The following is a 21,756-nucleotide window of genomic DNA, read 5'->3' as shown; positions in this document are numbered from 1 at the left end:
CTTATTGGTAAATAATAGCAGTTAGTTTTTTTATTTTGATTTTCAACAGTGTTCGTCTTTGGCAGACAACAATTTTTGGATTTTGAAGCAATTTCACATTGTGAAGGTATGTGGGTCGATTTTTTATTTAGATTGCCACCTGAATTTTGGTTAGGGTTTATACTCAAGCATACTAATTATTCATTGTGATTTTGGTATAGATTGAATTAATTTGTGGCTCCATTGTGATTGAATTAGATATTTATAATTTGGGGGTTTTGAGAACTTGGAATTTTGTGGTCTCTGTATAACTATAAATTACTTAAATTCGGGGGTTTAGACTATTAGATAGTCTTAAGCACAAATTTTTGTTACATTTATTGATATTTTAGTAAATTGTTGATTTTTGTAGTTGATAGATTGGGTAGCTTAAAAAATGAAATATGTATGTGATTTATGATTCAAGTACATATTTACTTTGAATATTTTGCAAAGTATTTAATGAGTGAATTTATTTGAATTATGATTTATGATTTATGATTCAAATAACAATGACTACATTTATTTGAATGTTTTGGATTTAATCTGTTGCTTGTATTATAAGTAGCATTGTTCTCTGTTATTTGTTTGAAATTTTTGCTTGACATAAAATTGAATTTTTTCTTTTTTGATGGAGCCGTTCGTCTATCTATAAATCGATTTCTTCAGTTTTTTATTGAACTGCGTGGTTTTTTAATAGATTGATTACTGAGCTAACATGAATTCTTTGTTTTTTATGGGATGATTTAGCTACTTATGAAAGTTGGATTCTTGTCTTTATAATGAAATGATTTGTTGCCGGTCAATGTCGAATTCCGTTGAAATAATTTTGTTACTCATTAAAGTTGAATTCTTTAGTTTTTAGTCGAGGATGGTTACTTGGAAGAGGACTATCGTGTTTTTTTTTTTGTTTATCCATCTAGGGTTTGGTTCTTATTTAGCTGAGGTCCATTGAATTGGACTTAGTGTAGTATTTCACGTGGTTTTGAAATTGTTACTGATAAAAGAAGTGGATGAGGATTGTGCATATCTGGTTAATTAAGGGGTCTGTATAGTAGTTCTTCAAGTAGAGATATTAAATTGGATTTAAGAACTGGATATGAGATTGTTTTTTCACTGTAGTTAATTATGGAAGTTGTTTAGTGGTTTTTGAATCACTCTTTGAATTCTTTTTAGTTGTCTATTTGACTCAAAGAATCAATTCCTTATTTGGCCACCATATTCACTGATGGATTTCGATTTTCAAGTATACGATCCTTAGTTGGACTAGCATAGTAATTTCATTTTAGTATTGTTCTTCTTTCATCAATGGATTGTAGCAATGTTGTTCTTCATCAATAGTATGTCTATTATTATTTTTTTGTTATCCCGCTAATTTCTACATGTGTAACCTTATGATTAACATAGGGACCATATGGGATTTCAATGAAAATGGATTATTTACATCCCGATGGAGGATATCCAGGAGATCCTCAGGACCCTAATTTGTTGCAACTTCATCCAGAACATTGCTCATATTTCATATGGGAAGGACATGTATATGCATATATTCATCTGCCCATTCTATATATTTGTTAATTTTCAATAAATGGTAGTCTGGTTCAAACATCCTATGGAAAGTACATGTATATATATTGATTCTAATATGTTGTCTATTTGTTATATTTTAGGAGAAGAAGAAACTATAATTGATGAGAAGAGTTATCAATTAAATGAATGGAAATTAACAAGAGAACAAGTTCAATTAATTCATGCTTATCATTCGGCCAAGCCGAATTAATCATCCTTTGGTCGTAGCTAATATAGAAAGGTGGCATTTTGAGACCAACACCTTTCATTTCAACATTTATATTGGTGAGATGACACCAACACTTTTTGATGTATATGAGATATTAGGACTGGGAGTGGATGGCGACCCAGTCACATCTCGTCCTATCAAGGACCTACAAAAGTTTATAGAAGATAATTTAGGTATAGTCCCTGATGGCAACTTGGCAAGCATGAGGCATACATGGCTGAAGGCGAATTTTAGGGAATTGCCACCTGATACAACACCAGTACAAGTTTATAGATATACTGGAGCATATCTGCTCTTCCTCATCAGTGTAACCATATTCGCTGATGCATCAGTTTCAACAGTGCCAACAAGGTACCTGCAGTTTTTCGAAGATATTGAGGGTGCTAGCACATATGCTTGGGGTGCTGCAGCCCTTGCATTCCTCTATCGCTCACTTGGAAACGCTTGCACTTTCAAGCGAAGACATTTTAGTGGTTCAGCCACTCTCATGCAAGTAACCATTTGTTTTGGTATGTGACATAAGCGTAATAGTTTAGACTGCTTTCTTAATATATTAACTATTTATCATACTCAATTTATTGCAGTGCTGGTCATATGAGCATATTATGCATATGAGGTCCATACCGCATAGTATCCCTCCAAATATTCCTAGGGCCAAAAGATGGGAGCCACCGAAGAAATATCATGGCAATCCCCATAACTTAATGCCTCCCATCAGATAAGAAATTGGCAACCTCCAACCTAATGAGGTTAGTGTATAATTTGATATTGATTTCTTTCAATAGTATTTAAGTATTTATAATTTGTATTGACTGATTGCATATCATTTAACAGGTAATCTGAAATCCCTATTTCAACCATGATGAGGTCATTTCAGATGATAGGCAACAGCCATTTCAAACTGCAATGTGCCCTACAACTTTGATAGTTGACGATATTACCGAGCCGTATATGCCAGACAGAGCATGCCGACAATTTGGAGCAAAACAGGGCATTCTTAAGAATCCCTTGGTTGTTAGTAAGAGGGCAAGCAGACAATTTGGACAGCGAGACTGGCGAAACATCAATGCAGATAAAATCGCTAACTGATTGTCTTGCCATGACTTCATCATGCCTGATATTCAACAAGATATCGATAATGGGTTGCCCTCAGAGGAGTACAAGGCTTGGTACAACTTGGTATCTCATCTTTTGATACATAATTTTACTAACCAACCCAAAGACATATTGCAACCTCATATCCATGAAGAAGAAGAAGTGGTTCCTGCTCATGAACCACAATATATAATGAGACCTCGAGGTTATGAGAATCAGTTGGTACGTTTATATTGGTCTATAAATTCTTATAGTACTTTATTTACCTATTAGTTCTATTCAATTGTTTAAATATGCTAATTAGGTAATCTTGTTGTGCAGGTTAGTGCAGTTAAGGCATCTTCAATCATGTTAGCATAGGCATTTACACCTAAACAGAAGTGGTACCCTGAAGTTCTTAATAGCGTTAACAACGCGTTTGAAATGTTGTCTAAGTTTGTGCCTGTGGATATGAGTGACATAGAAGCTAGGATGGAGCATTTACAACGTCAATATAATGACGAAGCTATACCTGATGAGGCCGGAGATGATGGAGTGGGTCAAAGTAGTCGGGTTGTAGATGACCAAGCTCCCTCCACACAACCTGCAGTTGAGGAACCCAGAAGATATAACACACGAAATAAACAGTATCAGCCTAAGAGAAAGCGAGGCATATAATGGATCATTTTGTATTGGGTCATTTTGAGGATCCCAATTTTGTAATGAGTCATTTTGAGGGTCATATAGAGCTAGCATATTTTTTATGAAAAGTTATAGTATTTGTATTATTACTGCTCACTAAATATATTGCAGAATCTTCAGTATCACTCTTGGTATCAAAATGTGTTGTTGTGCTTATGGACCATATTGAGAAGACTTGGAGTCTTGGTGAAATTTGATTGTTAGTGGTTGCATATGTATATTGGGTTTAGCATCATATCACTGCCTAGAGCTATCCAGTATACATTCGATATAAGATTAATGCGATTTATTAATTTAACATTATTTACATTACTTATTGTGATTGATGGTGATCATAAAATCAGCAATGGAAACAATTATGATAGCCTTAAAATAAGAAAATACAATTCATATCTATACATCCAGAAATGAGTTATTCTCATGTCCACGCATTCAGAAATGATGTCCAGTTTTTTATCATGTCAATGCATCTTGATGTCCATGATCAATATGATGTCTAAACAATTTCGAATGTTCACTGTAAATATCCAGGAAGCTCATAGGTATTCACAGTGAGTTTTTGGATGTTCAACATCCGAAAATCTCATATTTTCGGATGTTCAACATTAAAAAACTCACTGTGAAAATCTCACAGTAAGTTTTCGGATGTTGAATATCCGAAAACTCACTGTGAAAATCCATGAAATAAGTTTTTGGATGTTGAACATCCGAAAATATTTTTTTTTCGGATGTTCAACATCCGAAAATGGTACTGTGAAATCCAGGAAGCTCCTGGATTTTCACAATGAGATTTCGGATGTTCAATCTCCGAAAACTTACTTCCTGGATTTTCACAATGAATTTTTAGATGTTGAACATCCAAAAACTTAATGTGGGATTTTCACAGTGAGTTTTCGGATGTTCAACATCCGAAAATATTATATTTTTGGATGTTCAACGTCCAAAAACCCATTATGAATATCCAGGAGCTTCCTAGATTTTCACAGTGTGTTTTTGGTTCAGATATTGTGAAAACTCACTATGAAAATCTAAGAAGCTCCAGGATATTCACAGTGAGTTTTTGGATGTTGAAAATCTGAAAATATGTCAATTTCGGATGTTGAACATCCAAAATTGTTTAGACATCACATTGATCATGGACATCAAGATGCATTGACATGATAAAAAAATGGACATCATTTTCTGGATGCATGGACATGAGAATAACTCATTTTTTGATGTATGGATATGAATTTCATTTTTCTTATTTTAAGGCTATCACAAAGATTTCCAATATTGAAATCATCTATCTCGACACAAAGATTGGCAAACTCACCCATTAGAAGATTTATGACAATAAAGAATTCCGATTGCACTGACACAAATTTGACAACAAAATCACAATATTCACTCAATTCATTAATTCATGAAAATCATAATTCCATACAAGAATACAATATTATCATCAAGTTCACTCTATCGGTTCTCTGCATGTCCTCTTATTATGACCCTCTGCATCGCATCGTTTGCACTTCAAAGGCTTAGTGATCAGATGTTCCGTCTCGGATATTCTTCGTTGCTTTTTTGGCGTACCAGGAAGGCGTGTAGACCTTGGTGGCAACACTATCCGGTTGTAAATACATGTCAACTCAATATCATCCGAGACAGGTGCAAAGGGAGTTTCAAAAGCTCTTCTAAGGTATTCCACTATAAAATACTTAAGGTAGTACACAGTGGGATCCATATGCATATGGTTAATGGCCGCAATAACATGGGCACATGGAATGCCACTTAGTTGCCATTTTCTACAACTGCATGTCCACTTAATTAAATGGACAGCGTACTTCTTAACAAGATAGTGGATCTCAAAAAACGTGTCCATGGCGGATATAACTTTGTGCAAAAATCTAGCCTTCATCTTTCGTGTGTCAAGTAATTCTTGGGCCTTCGGTACTAACATATCGCACCAAGTATTACCTAATTTCTTCTTCGCTTCAAACCTGATCATCAACTGTATCATTATTTTTTCACACATTGTAATGATCGGCTTCTCTCGAGCCGATAAAATCCAAACATTGAAAGACTCGACCATGTTTGATCTAAGATGACTATATCTAGACCCTGAAAAATGGGCATCTGCCCAAAATTTGGGTGGAATATTCTTAATCCAATCATATGCTTCTAGGTCGGCACACTGTATATCAAACATTATTTTTTCAAACCCACCAATGGTCGCTTTACGAGCAGCCTTCCAAAACAACATCAGCAATACTTCAGTATTTGCTGACCTCTTCATAAAGCCCTTGAAGTTCTCTCTCATATGAAGCATGCAAAATGATGGAAAACATGTTGGAAAGCATTTTTCTATTGCTTTTGGCAGGCTTTTCTGTCGATCTGATATTATGGTTAAGGCAGGCAGATTAAGGTACTCATTTAAGAGCTCACTCAATATACTTAAAAACCAATACCAACTCTGGTAATTCTCCTTATCAACCACTGCAAATGCCAATGGGAATAGCCCATTATTTGCATCTACCACGATAGCGTACAATAAAATGCCTTGATACATTCCTTTTAGGAATGTTCCATCAATACCAATTAGTGGCCTGCATCCATTGACAAACCCCATAATGCATGGACGATAAGCAATGAATAGCCGTTTGAACCTACCTTCATCTGTGTGGATGTGAACTTTGGTTCCCGGGTTGGTTCTTCTGATCTTCTCAATATACAGAGGGAGGTAATGGTATTGTTGTTCATGTGATCCATCTATCTTCTCTCTAGCAACCTCTTTTCAACCTCTTTTTCTTGTCAAGCTTGCATATAGGAAAGCCTGACCTCGTGATCACATTGAGCATCCTTTGCAATGTCTTTTGCTTGAAGTTTTGGTTGGTCAAAAAGGCGGCCTTTAATCACTACCAGCTAGTGGCTGATGGACCCTCCCCATTGGACCACTACATGTGTGCTCCTTAACCATAGATTTCACTTTAAAGTATGTGGTGCTACCAACTCATAAGCACCGCACTTGCCATGTGCATCCATCTGTCTTGAAACTTGCCCATACCCGTCCTAATTCATTTTTGTCAAACTTCAAAACAAAATTGTTATGGATTGCAAAATCAACTAGAAGATGCCGACATTCATTAACATTTTCAAAAAGTTACCCAACATTCAATTGAACCTCGTTACCAACTCCTCTACATGGACTCTCTAGTGGTTCAATGTCCTCTATATCATGCTCTTGTACGAGCTCAGGGTTGGGCACCACTCCAATGTTTTGATCATGCTCAGGTAAAGTGTTATGCCAACTGTTGACAAAAGATAGAGTGTAAGATGAAGTAAGAATTTTTACATATATAAGATTAAAATAAAGCAATTTACAAATGAGAAAATAAATTTTAGATATACCTATTCCTTGAAGGTGGGTCCTCAACAACAAATTTTTGTTGTAACTCAGCAATATATATTACAATTATCGAAGATTCCCCTCCCAACATAAAAGATATATCTATATCACCACTAACATCAATCAAATCAAGCTCACTAGATAGACTTGTGTTGTGGTACATAATAGCTAATTTGTTTGGATCACACTTGGTTAAATTTACAAAATGACTTTTTAGTTCTTCCAAGGAACTATTCCTATTATACTTGATGACCTTCAATTTTCCTCCTTTATAAATAACGCGTCCATCATCTGCATTCGTCACAAATGACCCCTATATCGGAATACCAGTTGCATTCCCTCAGTAGCCATCGTCAATACTACTGTATTAAATGAATAACAAAGTTACTGTTATAAAAAATCAATACAAAAAAATTACCAAAAATTTGTATATTTCTAACTACTTTAGGATTCATAAAATCTGAGTATTCCATAATACATTGAAATAGTGTACTACTAAAATTGTCAGTAGCGATCATCAATACTCATGTATTAAATGAATAGCAAAATTAGTGCTACAAAAAAATTACAAAAAATTGGGATATTTCTAACTACTTTACAGTTCATAAAATCTGAGTATTACATAATAGATTGAAATAGTGTGTGAGTAATACTCACATAAACACAAAATAAACAACAAATTTTATTACAAATAAACAAGTTTAACAATTATTTCGCCAAAACAAAGAATACAATGTATCAACATGATACAAACAACAAATAATTATATAAAAAAACAATTTCATCAATACTAAACAAATTCCATTTATTAATCTCAAATACACAACAAATGTTATTAACAAAATTAAATATTCTAAATAATAATAGATAAATAAACTTTAATTAATCAACTGTATAAAGAAAGAGTAAGAACGGTACCAATCACGTCGAAATAGTGAGTCAATCTCTTCAACTTTGTGGGTTACTGTATTAAGGACAGTAAAAAGGGGTATGTTCTTTTAATGATCGGTTTTTCCCAACTTTATAAAAATAAACATATATAAGTTTTCGCCCATAAGCGGGAAGTCTTGGCGCGCAAAATTTCGGATGTTGAATATTCGAAATTTGTAAGTGACAGCTTTAGCTGGCTGTTTTCAGATGTTGAACATCCGAAATTTTCATAAATTTGGATGTTGAACATCCGAAAAAGGGCAAAAGTATCTTTTTTTTAAAAAGACGTTATGAAAGATAAAAAACAGACAGATGAGTAATAACGGAAATTATTAGGTGTAACCGTAATAACGTAAAGTATAACGGATATATATGTAATTTTTCCAAAGTGAGATGTTGGGTTAAAATGGGGTTATTTTGATATTAAAAAAAAAAGAAAAAGAAAAAAAAAAAAACCTTTTATACTTAAAGAGTAGATGCAAGAATAAATATGGTTAAGATTAATAGTGTGGTACTAAAAATATTTAATGCCTAAAAAGTACAATATAGTTGTATCCATAGTTTTTTCTTTCTCTATTTTATCTCGGAACCAAACAAGGACTTGAAACTATTTTTCACGTCGAGTCAGTTCTCTATTAGAAGACTCATATACGAACAATTGGCCTGAAATTTTTATCTTAGCTTCCACCCTTAATAAATTACGGGAGAACCAACATACTCGTCCTAATTAATGAAGGATGAAGTTTCTACAAGGCCTAGGCTTTTGAAAACAAAATAAAGCTTCACCTCAAATCCGCGTTCTCAAAGCACTTTTTGTAACAAAAATCTCCCACGACTTTAAAATCAATTTTCAACATAACAATAAAATTTAAAACTCACACGTGAATATATGAACACTTATTTTTAAGGAAAAATGGACATTCTAGATAATTTCTTAGAGTTTGAAATCCTTTATTTATTTATTTTTTTATTTATTTTCACGACCATAATGTAAGCCAAGATGTTCGATGCAAAAGTTTCCAATACTTGAATTACAATTTTTGATGAGGTAAGATGTGAGACTTTATTTATTTATTTTGATAGAGCTGCAACTCTATCAAACCATTTTCCATCAAGGATATTAATTAAAAGGTGAGGTTTGTATAAGTTGTCAACCTTATACTATTGAAGTAAGGTATGCCTCAAAACTATGTAGAAAATATAATTTCGTTGCCTCAAAGCCTTGCAATAGTATAATAATCTATTTTTTTCCTTAATTATGAAAGTTAAAGATTCAGAAATGATGACGATCAAGCAGATATGTAAATAATTGAAAATTTTGAAAATGGACAGTCTAGATGATATGTTAGAAGATAATCTATTTTTAGATCTAAAAATCCCTTTTTTTTTCATGTCTATAATTTTCAAGGTCGAGATGAATGATTTGAGAGTTTTCCAACATAAGAACGACCTCCTCTAGTGGATTTTTAGGTGTACCTTATTTATACAGTATAAGGTTCACACCTTGTATAAACTTTTTCTTTAATCAAAAGCAAACAAACATAAGACACGAACTCAAGAAAGGCAAGGAATCCACCTTTGACCATTGAACCAAGTAACCAGTGATACTCTGCCACGTGGAAAAGACCGAAAAAAAATATTTTTATCGACAACATAAATATAGGGATAAAAGGAGTATCTCTATCCCCCTCTAAATTAGTCTTTGGAGCTGTTTCATCCTCCCCCGTCGCCCTCCTATATCACATTCCGTTCTCATTCAATTAAAACCCAAAAACCATGCTGCAAAATTCGCCGGAGAATTTTTCCGATGATCATTCCCTCGCTCCCTCTCTCCTAGAAGACCCAACATATGATGCCGGAAATATCGAAAAGATAGGCATAGATGAGATGCTGCAAAGATTTTCCGGCGAGTTCGGCTGGTGGCAACTAAAGCACTTTGTGTTAACGAGCCTTGCTTGGTCTTTGGAGGCCTTTCATACCATGGTCATGATATTTGCTGATAGGGAACCGGATTGGAGGTGCACTCCTGGTCATGGCTCAGCCTGCGCTCGAGCCATGGGCTCGGTGTGCGGTTTGGAGTCCGGCTCGTGGGAATGGGTTGGCGGCTCGCGGGTTTCCACAGTTTCAGAGTTTGGATTGGTCTGTGGGGAAAAGTATAAAGTCGGCTTGGTTCAGTCGGCTTTCTTTGCAGGCGGGCTTCTTGGTATGAAAATCTCATAATCTTTCTAACTACTTTTAGAATCCCTTCGTTTTATTCCTTACAGTTTTTTTATGCGTTCGTATTTTGTGATTTTGATATATTCAGCTATTACTTAGTATTTTACCGGAATAAGTAAAACCATTCAAGAATCTCCATTATTCATGTTTAATTGAAATCGAGAAAGTATAGGTGAAACCATTGATCCACTGAAATTTTCCACTGCAGATTAACCTTTAGGAACCTTGTTACTAGATCATGGTTTTGTTTCTCTAGAGTTTTAGAAATCACTGGTTCTGTGCATCTCTAGAGTTTTCGAAATCACTGGTTCTGTGCAATTCAATGGAAATTGCGAATCCTGCTGTCTTTTAGATTCTAGCCGGGTTTTGTGGTCCTAAATAAATTTAAAACTAAATTATTACCCCAAATTTAAATACAACTAGAAGAACTCCAGTATGAAAGAAAACTAAATTATTGCCCCTAATTTAAATTCAACGAAAGAACTTCAGCATGAATGAAAGACCAATGTGATCTTGCCGAATATATATATTTTTTATTTTCTTATTTTTCACCTCTTTTATTTTAGCAAAGATCATTTACAATAAAACCAAGATATTAAAACCTTAATGCCACTAAACCGATTTCTTTAAACAAAACAAATAACAACTAATATAAAAACAATATAATTAAATATGTAAATACAACGATCAACCTTCAATCTCAACCGAAAAAGCAAGCTCACTTAATACTGCAGTACTCCCACCTTCAACCCGAAAAAGTGATATCAAAGATTCACCATAGAAGGATATAAAAAACGAGTACATCCATCCTTGTACAACATAAATAGTTAAAACCCTTTGTTAAAGGAAGTTATAGATAAGTATTAATGAACCATAAATGCAAAAGATTTCTGCTAATGGAGAATGAGTTCGTAATTTAAAATTTAACTGGAGGAAAACTCATCCCATTAGATTTGTGCTAATAGAGAATGAGTTCGTAATTTAAAATTTAATGGAGGACAACTCATCCCATTAGACAAAGGCAAAGAAATATAGTGAGAGAAAGATGCTTTTTAGATGTATTACATGGTGTCGGGGTTGGTGTGGCTTGGAGCTTCCGGGGGTTTCACTTCAGTGGGTTGTGGGGGATGGTGAATGGATGTGAGAGATAGAGTAGAAATTGTAGGATTTTCTCTTTCTTTTCTCTTTCCTCCGCAATAATTTTGACATTTTGGGTTTTTTTAGTTTGTTTTAGATTGATTTGAAATTATTCATAGTTAAATACACGGATCATCATCAGGATTTATGGAAAGTTAAGTTTTAGGTTGATGGCTTACTTAAAGCTTGGGATAAATTAAAAAAAAGTTTAAGATCTTCACCTTTCTTAAACCCTATAGTCATAATTAAATATAGGGATGCTCACCAAAAAAATACTTTAAATTTGGGGCGTGATCTTGATGAATTTGAGCTTGTATTGGGACACAAATTTCGTTTGGCCTTAATTTCCTTTATAATGGAATTCAACGAATCCGGCCAAAACATTAGGGTCTAATTTTGGTACGGCTGTTTCGTCATTTTCCCTTATTTTAAATGGTTGAAGGCCAGGGTTCAACAGTAGAATAAACGTATTGGTCTGGCATGGATGCATTAGGTTCATGGAATGTATTGCATACGTTAGTATCTAGAATATTCCTTTAGTTCGGAAAATATTTAAGTAAGGTCTCAAACTTATACTGTATGGGTAAGGTGCATCTAAAAAACCCACTAGTGAGGTTGTTTTTATATTGAAAAGCCCTCAAATCGACTATCTCAACCTTAGGATTTGTACAAATAAAAAAAAGAGACTTCTAGTCGTAAAAATAGTTCATCTTCTAATACATTATCTTGACCATTTATTTTCAATATTTTCAAGTTTTTATAGATCTGCTTGATCGTCACTATCACTGGGAACTTTAAATTTCATAACTGGGGGCCACAATAGATTTTCATATCATCGCAAGGTTTTGAGGCACCAAAATTATAATTTCGGCTAGTTTTGAAGTGTGCCTTACCTCAATAGTCTAAGGTTGACTCCTTATACAAACCTTACCCTTTTTCGTTCTCTCTCAATCAATCAAATTATTTTACATATTTTATGTACTCCATGTCGGCTCCAGACCAGTACATGACACAAGTTGGGTCCATGTCATTTCAACCCGGACCGCACCTGCCAACTCAGGTCCAGTTCCGGTCAACCGACCCAATTGCCACCACTAATTAGAGTGCAACTTAGGCCACTTAAAAAAATTAAAAGTACTTCTAAAAAATATAAAAGTTGTGGTTTTCATAAAGTTGCAACCTTTAAACAATCCAACTAAGGTGCGCCTTCAAATTTTATCATAATTTATAATTTTGATGTAAAATGTTGTTAGGATTGTTTCAAAATCTATTTTTATATCTAGTTATAAAATTTTAAATTTTAAATATGGTTAAAATCAAGTAGATCTATAAACATATGAAAATCTTGAAAATGGACAGTGTAGATAATATGTTGTAAGATGCACTATTTCTTATACTCAAAATCGTTTTATTTTTCATAGTCATCCATCTTGATGTCGAGATGATCAATCATAAGGTTTCTCAACATTAAAATAACCTTTTCCGATGGATGATCAATCATAAGGTTTTTCAACATTAAAATACACCTTTTCTGATGGATTTTTAAGGTACATCCCTAGTTCTATATTTTAACGTTGCAACCTTATATAAACTTTTTTCAAATATAAAAGCATGGAATCAATGTAACAAAATTATATATATGTAATTTTGATACTTCTCTCAATGATTAGTGAGTTTTTCTTGTGATTAACCTCTTCCCTCTTTTTTTGGTTCTTTCCAAATATCTCCAATTGTAAATTAGTTTTTTTTTTTTTATTCTGAATTCATATATCTAATATAAATTTCACTTTTTTTTTTTTAAATTGCCTTTGGCATTGTTTCACTTATAAAACTCTTATTTTATTCTTAAACAACTTTTTATTTTTTTAATAAACGGAGTCTGTTGGGTTACTCCCGCAAAGCCAGTGCTAAATTTCCATTCTCACTTGCATATTAAAAATCACTAACTATTTCTAAAAATAATTAATGGTAGAGGAAAATGGGTAAGGCCGGTGTTCCCCACTAATATACCCCCAACAAAAGGAAAATACAGAGTTTGTGCCAGACATGTGAGATAGAAAAGATTGTTTTGAACTCTTATTTTCGTGAATAAAGTATGGGCTTCCACTTTCACAGGAAATAATGATAAAAAAGTGGCAACGCTTTTCAACGAGTTTCCAAACAAGAAAAAAGCAATCCCATCTTTACTTTTCTCGTGCAACGGAATAAAGTCACCATTCAGTTCGATCAATACCTGTCTCCTTGCTCCGAGTAATGATTTGATTCCCACCCGGAATTGGATCAGGCCCAATTAGGTCTAAATTATATCAAGATCTGAACTTAGTTCAGGTCCATGTCAATTGGAAGTAATCCCAATCTTGTTCAAATTTATCATTTATCAATATTATGTGAGCTTTTTGGGTCTTTGTTTTGCCTTTTTAGCACTTTTCATTTGAACCAAATTACGTTTTTTAATCGATGATGTCATATGTTTAGGTTGCATATAACCAGCCCACTTGGATCCAATCGATGATGTCATATGTCTAGGTTGCATATAGCCAGCCCATTTGGATCCACCTGTTGGAGCCACCATTATATTTCTTGAAATTTGAATCTATAAATAAAAAAGTATAAAATATTATTTTACATCTTTTGTTGTATACCGTAAATTTTATCTTTTTTTTAACAGGATAATTTACAAAAATTATTGTATTATTGTATTGTATACAATAAATTTTTATCCACAGGGGGGAGAGGCAAACTCAGCCCCAACCCAACCCGATCTGACCTGATGGGATCAAAACCTAACCAAAACTCCAAAATGGCTTGGGAGGGGTCAAAGTTGAGTTGATCCAAAACGACTTGTCGGATTTTTTGTTTGGGTCTAGACACAAACCCAATTCGATCAAACCGGCAGGTCTACGAGTCGACTACCAGACCCATTTCCCACACTTAAGTTGATCCAATATTTCCTGAATTATAAAGGAAAGTAAGGGACAACGGTTATCTTCGGGTGACACATGAGAAAGCTAGTGTATGGAGCAACCACCGGTAACAATGAACGTTAGAGGTCAGTATTAGTCGCGTGAATACCATAAAGGGAAAGTGTAGAGTGAGATCATTTACTTTTTATACAAGGTGATCACATTAGTCTTGACCATTAGATGTGAAATTGGGTGGCTACAATTGCTCCATTGACCAAGCTCAAATTTCAAAAGAATTTTTTTCAAACTTTGTGACACATCGAACCTATCAAATTTGGCATCAAGTGATTATAAGGAATTGTGACTACCTTGCTACGCATTATTTGTAAGATCACCCGATCTAACTGCTAACTACCCGGATTGGCCGGTTCTGGTTTTGGGTCGTAAGGGTGAGCAACCGGTATTTTAAAAATAACATATTCAAAAAAATATATATAAATTCTAAAAAATAAAGAATTTGATTTGTAATGTATTTTTAAATATTATTAGATTATGGTAAAGATTAAAAAGTTATTTTGGTCATTAATACTCATTTCTATATTTTCCCATCTCTTTTAGAAAATTTTAAAAATAGCCATTGGAAAATATAAAATGGGATATCATCCATTTTTATCATTAATTTTCAACTTCATTTGAATGTGTTTTGTTTTAATCATTTTTTATATGTTTTTCATATTTTAGTAGATTTTTTTTTAATATTTTTTTAATTTTTTTAATACTTTTTGACCGCCAGGACTTGTCTAGTTAGAGACGTTGAATCGGCCGATTTACCGATTAGGCCGGTTAAACCGTTTCTGGGCCCATGTCCGGTTAACCATTCCGATTTGATTTTGTGAACACTGTTCCTATATCTACATTACTTGTTTGGAACGTTAGTTAAGTGCACCGGTGTAACTGGTGTTTGAAAACCGAACCACGTGGTTTCTATACGAGTCGATGAAGAAAAAGATACAAAATAAAATAAAAACAAGAAATAGAAAAGATATAGAAAAATATAACAACAATTATTCAAAACCAAATGATTTGATTTCCTTTAAGTAGAGATATAAAACAAAATTAAAATAAAAAATTAGAATAAAAAGACTCTGTGAATAGAAAGGCCGAATTAAAATGGAGGAGAACAGAATAAAAAATTGGTATTGGATATTTTTTTGGACTGATTACAAAAGTGTTAGGCTTTTATAGATCAATTTAATTAGAACATTTTAGGACAAATATGACCAAATTTGGTGAAAAAAAGAGAGGGAAATCAAAGTTTTCTATTTTCACCTTCAAAAAGCACCTGAAATTTGAATTGTGGATTGTTTAGATATTGATTTTGAATTCAAAAATTTATAAGGGATCTTTTAGATGGCTCTATTACTAACATTTAAATCAAATTTAATAATTCGTTGAGAAATGAAGAGAGAGAATGCAAGAAAGGCATCCCAAAACGTGAATTAAGATGGATCTATTTGGTTCCAAATTGATCAGAATGGAGGATTAAAGATTGTAAAAATAGAAGACCTAGGAACCCTCTACTCAGGCGCATTTTAAAACCCTCGGTGTATTGCAATAAAAAAGGTCCCAGATTTACTTTTCTTTTTGAATTTTGGAACTAATTTCCCTAAAACAAGTGATGGATTTGTTCTTTTGACCCAAGTGGCTATGTTCTTTTAGTCAAGCATGAGCCTGTAGCTTGTGGCTTTTGTTTTTGTTCTTTTGACCCCAGTGGCTCTGTTCTTTTAGTCAAGCATGAGCCACACTAAGATAGTGACTTGCAATGGATATTGTTTTGCAGGTGCGGGAATTTTCGGACACCTTTCCGACTCTTTTCTAGGCCGGAAAGGGACACTCACACTGGTATGTGCATTGAACGCCGTATCCGGCATTTGTACGGCGATGGCACCGAACTACTGGATATATTTCATACTCCGCTTTCTCACCGGAGTTAGCACTGGAGGCGTTGGCCTCTGCTCCTTCGTCCTTGCCAACGAGCCTGTGGGCCCCACCAAACGTGGGGCTGCCGGAATGTCCTCCTTTTACTTCTTCTCAGCTGGAATCTTGATACTTTCAGGGATTGCCTACATTTTTCGGGAATGGCGGTCCCTCTACCTAGCGACCTCTTTGCCCTCCATACTGTTCGTAATTTGTGTGGTGCCCTTCATCTTGGAGTCTCCTAGGTGGTACCTGGTGCGTGGCCGTCACTCTGACGCGATGCATGTAATGAAGAAGATTGCAGAGTCGAATGGTGCCCACCTTCCCGCCGGAATCTCACTCGTACTAGACAACCAATCATCGGAATCGGACGAATCATCAGAAAACTCTGCCTCTCTCCTCGATGTCGTCAAGACTCCCTTAACCAGAATGCGCCTTATACTAATGGTCTGCATCAACCTAGCATGCTCCATTGTTTACTATGGCCTAAGCCTCAACGTCGTGAATTTGGGAACAAACCTCTACCTCAATGTGTTTGTGAACGGGATTTCCGAGATGCCGGCCTTTACCATAACAGCAGTGCTGTTGGGAAAGTTTGGAAGGAGGGCTATGGTCATCGCGACCATGGGACTAAGTGGCGCTTTCTGCATTCTAGGTAGTGCTATGAAGGGGGAGGGGTTAATCAAAGGGATTAGGATGCTTTGTGGAGTAATGGGGATTTTTGGGATGGCAGGAACCTATAATTTGTTGTTCATTTATACGTCGGAGTTGTTCCCGACAGTTGTCAGAAATGCAGCATTGGGGTGTGTAACTCAAGCTGGACAGGTAGGGGCCATATTGGCGCCAATGGTGGTGGTGCTGGGGGGAGTGGGCAGTGGCGGACCTGCGTTTGGAGTGTTCGGGGCATGCGGTTTGGCGGGAGCTGCACTTGCATTTTGCTTGCCTGAGACACTGAACCAGCCCTTGTATGACACTATGGCTGGCCTAGAGGATGCAGAGGGTGAAGAGAGAGACATGCAGAGAACAAAGATTTAATAGTGAAACTTGGGGTTGAGAGTTAGTGTAAGCCAATAATTTTGGGTTCAGAGTTGATATAGAGCAGTTGTGCCGAGAAGAGTGAAGGTTGCCTCATTTTGTTTGATGATAAAATTAACTAGTTTAAGTTAAAACCATGGGATTAGAGGATCATATTGAATTCCAAACATTTGCAACCTGGAATTCCTCTGTATCAAAACAAGCAAGACGTTTCATGGCTGCTATCTTGTTCCCTCATTTTATCAATGACGAATGCATATTTTCCCCATTTTTTTCTTGTAGCCATTGAATTATTGAAGTAGAATGAATTGTAGAAGGAAGGTAGAATGAGTGGTGTATTCGTCTATAAATTTAAGCTTTTTCAGTGCATGAGCCAGTCCAATGTCTCTAATATTAGACCATGTTAAAAAATAAATAAATAAATAAATAAAAAAAGAAAAGAGGGCCGGTTATGTTGCTGTTTTGGGTCATGTTGTTGTTCTATAAATATTTTGATGCCAATTATGATTATGATGAGCATGCTATTGCGGGTCATTAAGGCGGGTGCGATATTAGAAGTGCAGCAAGCTATACACTCTGAAAAATCAAAAGAACCAAAATTCTTCCTAATCAGCAAAATTTAAGACTACTGTAGTGCGCTTACTCTGAAATGGGATGTCATCAACCATCTTTAAAGGCCAGAAGACTATGCATCCTCAGACAAGGGATATCATAACAGTCTCCAATTATGCCGTAAATTCCAATAGACAAAGACAAACTAGGGGGAAAAAAAAAAACTAATAATTTGATTGAAAATTGAAAGGAAGCTAACCAACATAGCTTCAATGGTTGTGCCCAAGGTTTAAAAAATCGCCATCCTGATTCGGAATTGGGCAAATGGGATTCAGTGATTCTACTATGCAGAATGGATGGGATGACATCATGATATGACGATTTTGTACAGTGAATCGTTTCGATATTGTCACATAACCGGATCTTACATCATCAAACTAGTTTTAACATCATTGATTTCATTTGTTAAATTTTTTTTTAATAGATGGGTCCCACAAACCATAATTGGCCTCAACTGCACACATACCATACGTCCTGCTCAACCAAGAGCAATTAAAAGCATAGGTGTCAAACCTTTTATAAAACTGTACTCTACCTAGAATTGTTGATGTGAGACAATTCACCCACTACTTTATGTGTACATTTCATAGCTTTTAAAGAGGTAAATAACACTTCCCTAATAAATAACACTTCCCTAGCTTATGCTCCCACTACGTTATGCGTGCAAACATGCGTCCCGCTCAACTAACATACATAATTATTGGGAGACAATATATGCAAGAGCCATCTTCTCTTTTTGTTAAGAAATGTTGCTTAAAAAATATACTAGCAATTTAAAGGATTTTTTAAACTGATTTCGATTATTATAAAAGATATACTAGTAATTCAAAATATGTATGCAAGAGCCATCTTGTTTATTTGAACCACGTTTATTTTTTAATAACGTTCCATATAGGGTCATTTCTCAATAAATACTCGGATTTTATTGTAGTCGATTGAATTTTCCAAACCCTAGCTAATCACATCAATCTTGAAACATTCTAACATATATATATATATATATATATATATATATATATATATATATATATATATATATATATATATATAGTTTTGTCAAAATATTTGGAAGGTACAAGTCCTTCGTTTATACAATTGAGATCAGCTCCTGAATCGATAAGGGCTGATGTTTCAAAACTATAATTTTTAGCAACAATGATTTTGACTTTGACAAACCATTTTTGTACTACTATTTTATTTATTAAATTAACTGAAGGAATTGGAACTGTTGGTATTTCACTAGTCTCTATGGGACCAGTGGTTTCTATTGGGTTATCTGTTATCAAATCATTGAATTCTATTTCATCTGTCTCAGAATCTTGTTGAGACATTTGTTGTAATTCTAATATTTGAATTCTTCCTTTTAATTGTACTATTTCGGATTTTATTTCTTTGATCTCTTTTTTGAGATCAGATATTGTAGGTTCTTTTTGAGAAGTATGTTGATCACTTACTCTTTTGATAATAGCAGAGAAATTATATTCATCTGGATTTTTGATAATGGGTGATTTTGATTTGTTTTTGGTAATATTGATGAATTGGGTGATGATAGCTCTTTTTTCCTCGGGATCAGTTATTTTATCTATATATATATATATATATATATATATACACTACCAAACGCCTATAGGCGAAAATGAATAGTGATTTCACCTACCCTCATCACCATCCAAAGTTCATTACACAGTCACAGTTGTTTCGTAGTATTTCATTTTTTATTTTTTATTTTAATAATTGGAATGATCTGAAATTTGAAGCAAGTGTACATCTTAGTGAGGCACATCTAATAAAAATATGGAAAAACAAATTCAAAAAATATAAATTGACCAAAATACCCTGTAAATTTTCAGGGGTATTTTGATCAATTTATATTTTACGAATTATTTTTTTCATATTTTTATTAGGCGCCCTTCACTAAGATGTATACACACTCCAAATTTCAAGTAATTTGTTTGATCCAAATTTTGAAATATACACTCTTTTCAGTCTAATGAACAATCACAAAAAAGAACAATTTGAAAACACAACCAAGAAAGTATATTTTTAGCCCAATTAAATAGGCCATTCATTTTAGTAAGATGCTTAGATCTAGGCCTTAGAAGGATTTTTTCATTTCCAATTTTTTTAGATGGCTTTATTATCATTAGATGAACAATGTTAAAAAAAGAAAAAAAATGATTTTGAGTTTTTAAAGGCTAAGATCTTGAAATTCACCAAATGAATTGTCTAGAGTCGTTGTTGGAGGGGACTTATTTTGATCATATCTAAGGTTTAAATTGAACATTTTTGTTTTGGAATTGATTATTGAGATGAAGAGAGTGTGTGCAAAATTTTGGGTCATACAAATTCCACAAACATGGTTTTCTAGACGTGTGGTTGTATTACTATGATACAATCGTTGCATTAGATCAATATATATATATATATATATATATCAATGATTTCATGCAACCATTGTATAGTAATATGATGCAACAATCTTGATAGTTATATATGTCAATGATTTCATGCAACCATTGTATAGTAATATGATGCAACAATCTTAAAAAACCATCTTATAGCCATTTTTTTGTTCCAAATTTTGAAGTATACAATACGCTCTTTTCATTATAATGAACAATTACAAAAAAGAAAAAATTGAAAATACAACCTAGAAAGTATATTTTTAGGCCAATTAACATAGGGCATTCATTTTGGTTAGATGCTTAGATATAGGCCTCAGAAGGATTTTTTCTCATTTCCAATTTTTTTGGATGGTTTTATTATCGTTAGATGAATGATGTTAAAAAATGAAAAATTGATTTTGAGTTTTTTAAGGCTAAGATCTTGAAATTCACAAAATAAATGGTCTAGATTTGTTTTTGGAAGGGACTCATTTTGACCATATTTAGGATTCAAATTGAACTTTTTTTTTGGGATTGATTGATAAGATGAACAGAGTGTGTGTGCAAAATTTGGGGTCATACAAATACCACAAACATAGTTTTCTAGAAGTGTCATTGCATTATACTATGATACAACCGTTGTATTGGACTATTGCTCATATATATATATATATATATATAGGAAAAAGATCCTGTCAGGTCAATAGTGTATTGCTATAGTAAACGCCAATGGCTCATATTCAATTTGGGCCGATCTGACGATCCCGAATATCCAGTAGTGTTTGAATTTTAATTTTTTTTCTACAAATCGAATGGATTTGAAATTTGGAGCGAACGTATATAAAAAATAGATGAATCTTTAAAAAATATAAAAAAAATATTTTACATGAAAAACATTGACTAAAATACCATTGTAAAGATTTAGGGGTATTTTTGGTTAATTTTTTTTCTTACGAATTATTTTTTTTATATTTTTATTAAGTGCGCCTTGATGAAAAAAAAATACTCCTAAAATTTCAAATGATTTGGATTTATAGAAAAAATATTAAAATTCAAACACGAAAAGATGTCGTGACCGTTAGATCGGCCTATAATCAATCTGGGCCATTGACGTTTATTGTAGCCGTCAGCTAGTGGGTGTACAAAATCCATTTATATATATATATATATATATATATATATATATATATATATGAGATGTTCTAAACTTCACAACCCTTTAAATTATAAAGGTTCAATATAGAGAGAGTTGAAAAATGTGGATTTATTAATTTTGTTGTCTATTTTTTTAAAAAAAGTTACTTTCGTGGGGCAAATTTGTTAATATTACTACAAGACAAATGGTATTTTTGTTATCTCCATAAGGGGCAAAATTGAAATTTTAACTAAAGGACAATGACACTCTACAAATAAAATTTGAGGGCACTAACTTCCAAAATGCCATTCTACTTTTGTAAAAATTTCAAATTTGCCCTTGTTTAATGGTAGTTACTTATTTAAATAATTTTTAATGAAAATAATCATTGTTTTGATATATACACCCTTCACATCCCTTTCTAACTTGATCCTTTGTATTTTAAGAGG

The 21,756-nt window shown here is 33.8% G+C and overlaps 1 protein-coding gene across 1 annotated transcript; it reads left to right on the top strand.

Moving 5' to 3' along the window:
• The first annotated feature begins 9,588 nt into the window (after window positions 1-9,588).
• On the top strand, window positions 9,589-17,444 carry LOC18440959 (organic cation/carnitine transporter 4). The gene is made up of 2 exons (XM_006851089.4): window positions 9,589-10,110; window positions 16,005-17,444. Exons 1-2 carry the CDS (start codon window positions 9,684-9,686, stop codon window positions 17,174-17,176), a joined length of 1,599 nt encoding a protein of 532 aa, XP_006851152.1. The 5' UTR covers window positions 9,589-9,683; the 3' UTR covers window positions 17,177-17,444.
• The last annotated feature ends 4,312 nt before the right edge of the window (window positions 17,445-21,756 follow it).

The sequence above is a fragment of the Amborella trichopoda genome, chromosome 2 (assembly GCF_054954075.1).
Source record: "Amborella trichopoda isolate Santa Cruz 75 chromosome 2, AtrichopodaSantaCruz75HAP2 v2.0, whole genome shotgun sequence".
Taxonomy (NCBI): domain Eukaryota; kingdom Viridiplantae; phylum Streptophyta; class Magnoliopsida; order Amborellales; family Amborellaceae; genus Amborella; species Amborella trichopoda.
The sequence above is the reverse complement of the archived record's forward strand: the minus strand, read 5'-3'. Positions and strand labels throughout refer to the sequence as shown.

What these genes read in the sequence shown, in the direction of transcription:
- LOC18440959 (XM_006851089.4), top strand. Translation starts at nt 9,684, where the DNA reads ATGCTGCAAAATTCGCCGGAGAATTTTTCCGATGATCATTCCCTCGCT. An exon ending in CTTTGCAGGCGGGCTTCTTG is followed by an intron (nt 10,111 to 16,004) that starts GTATGAAAATCT and finishes ATTGTTTTGCAG; the next exon opens with GTGCGGGAATTTTCGGACAC.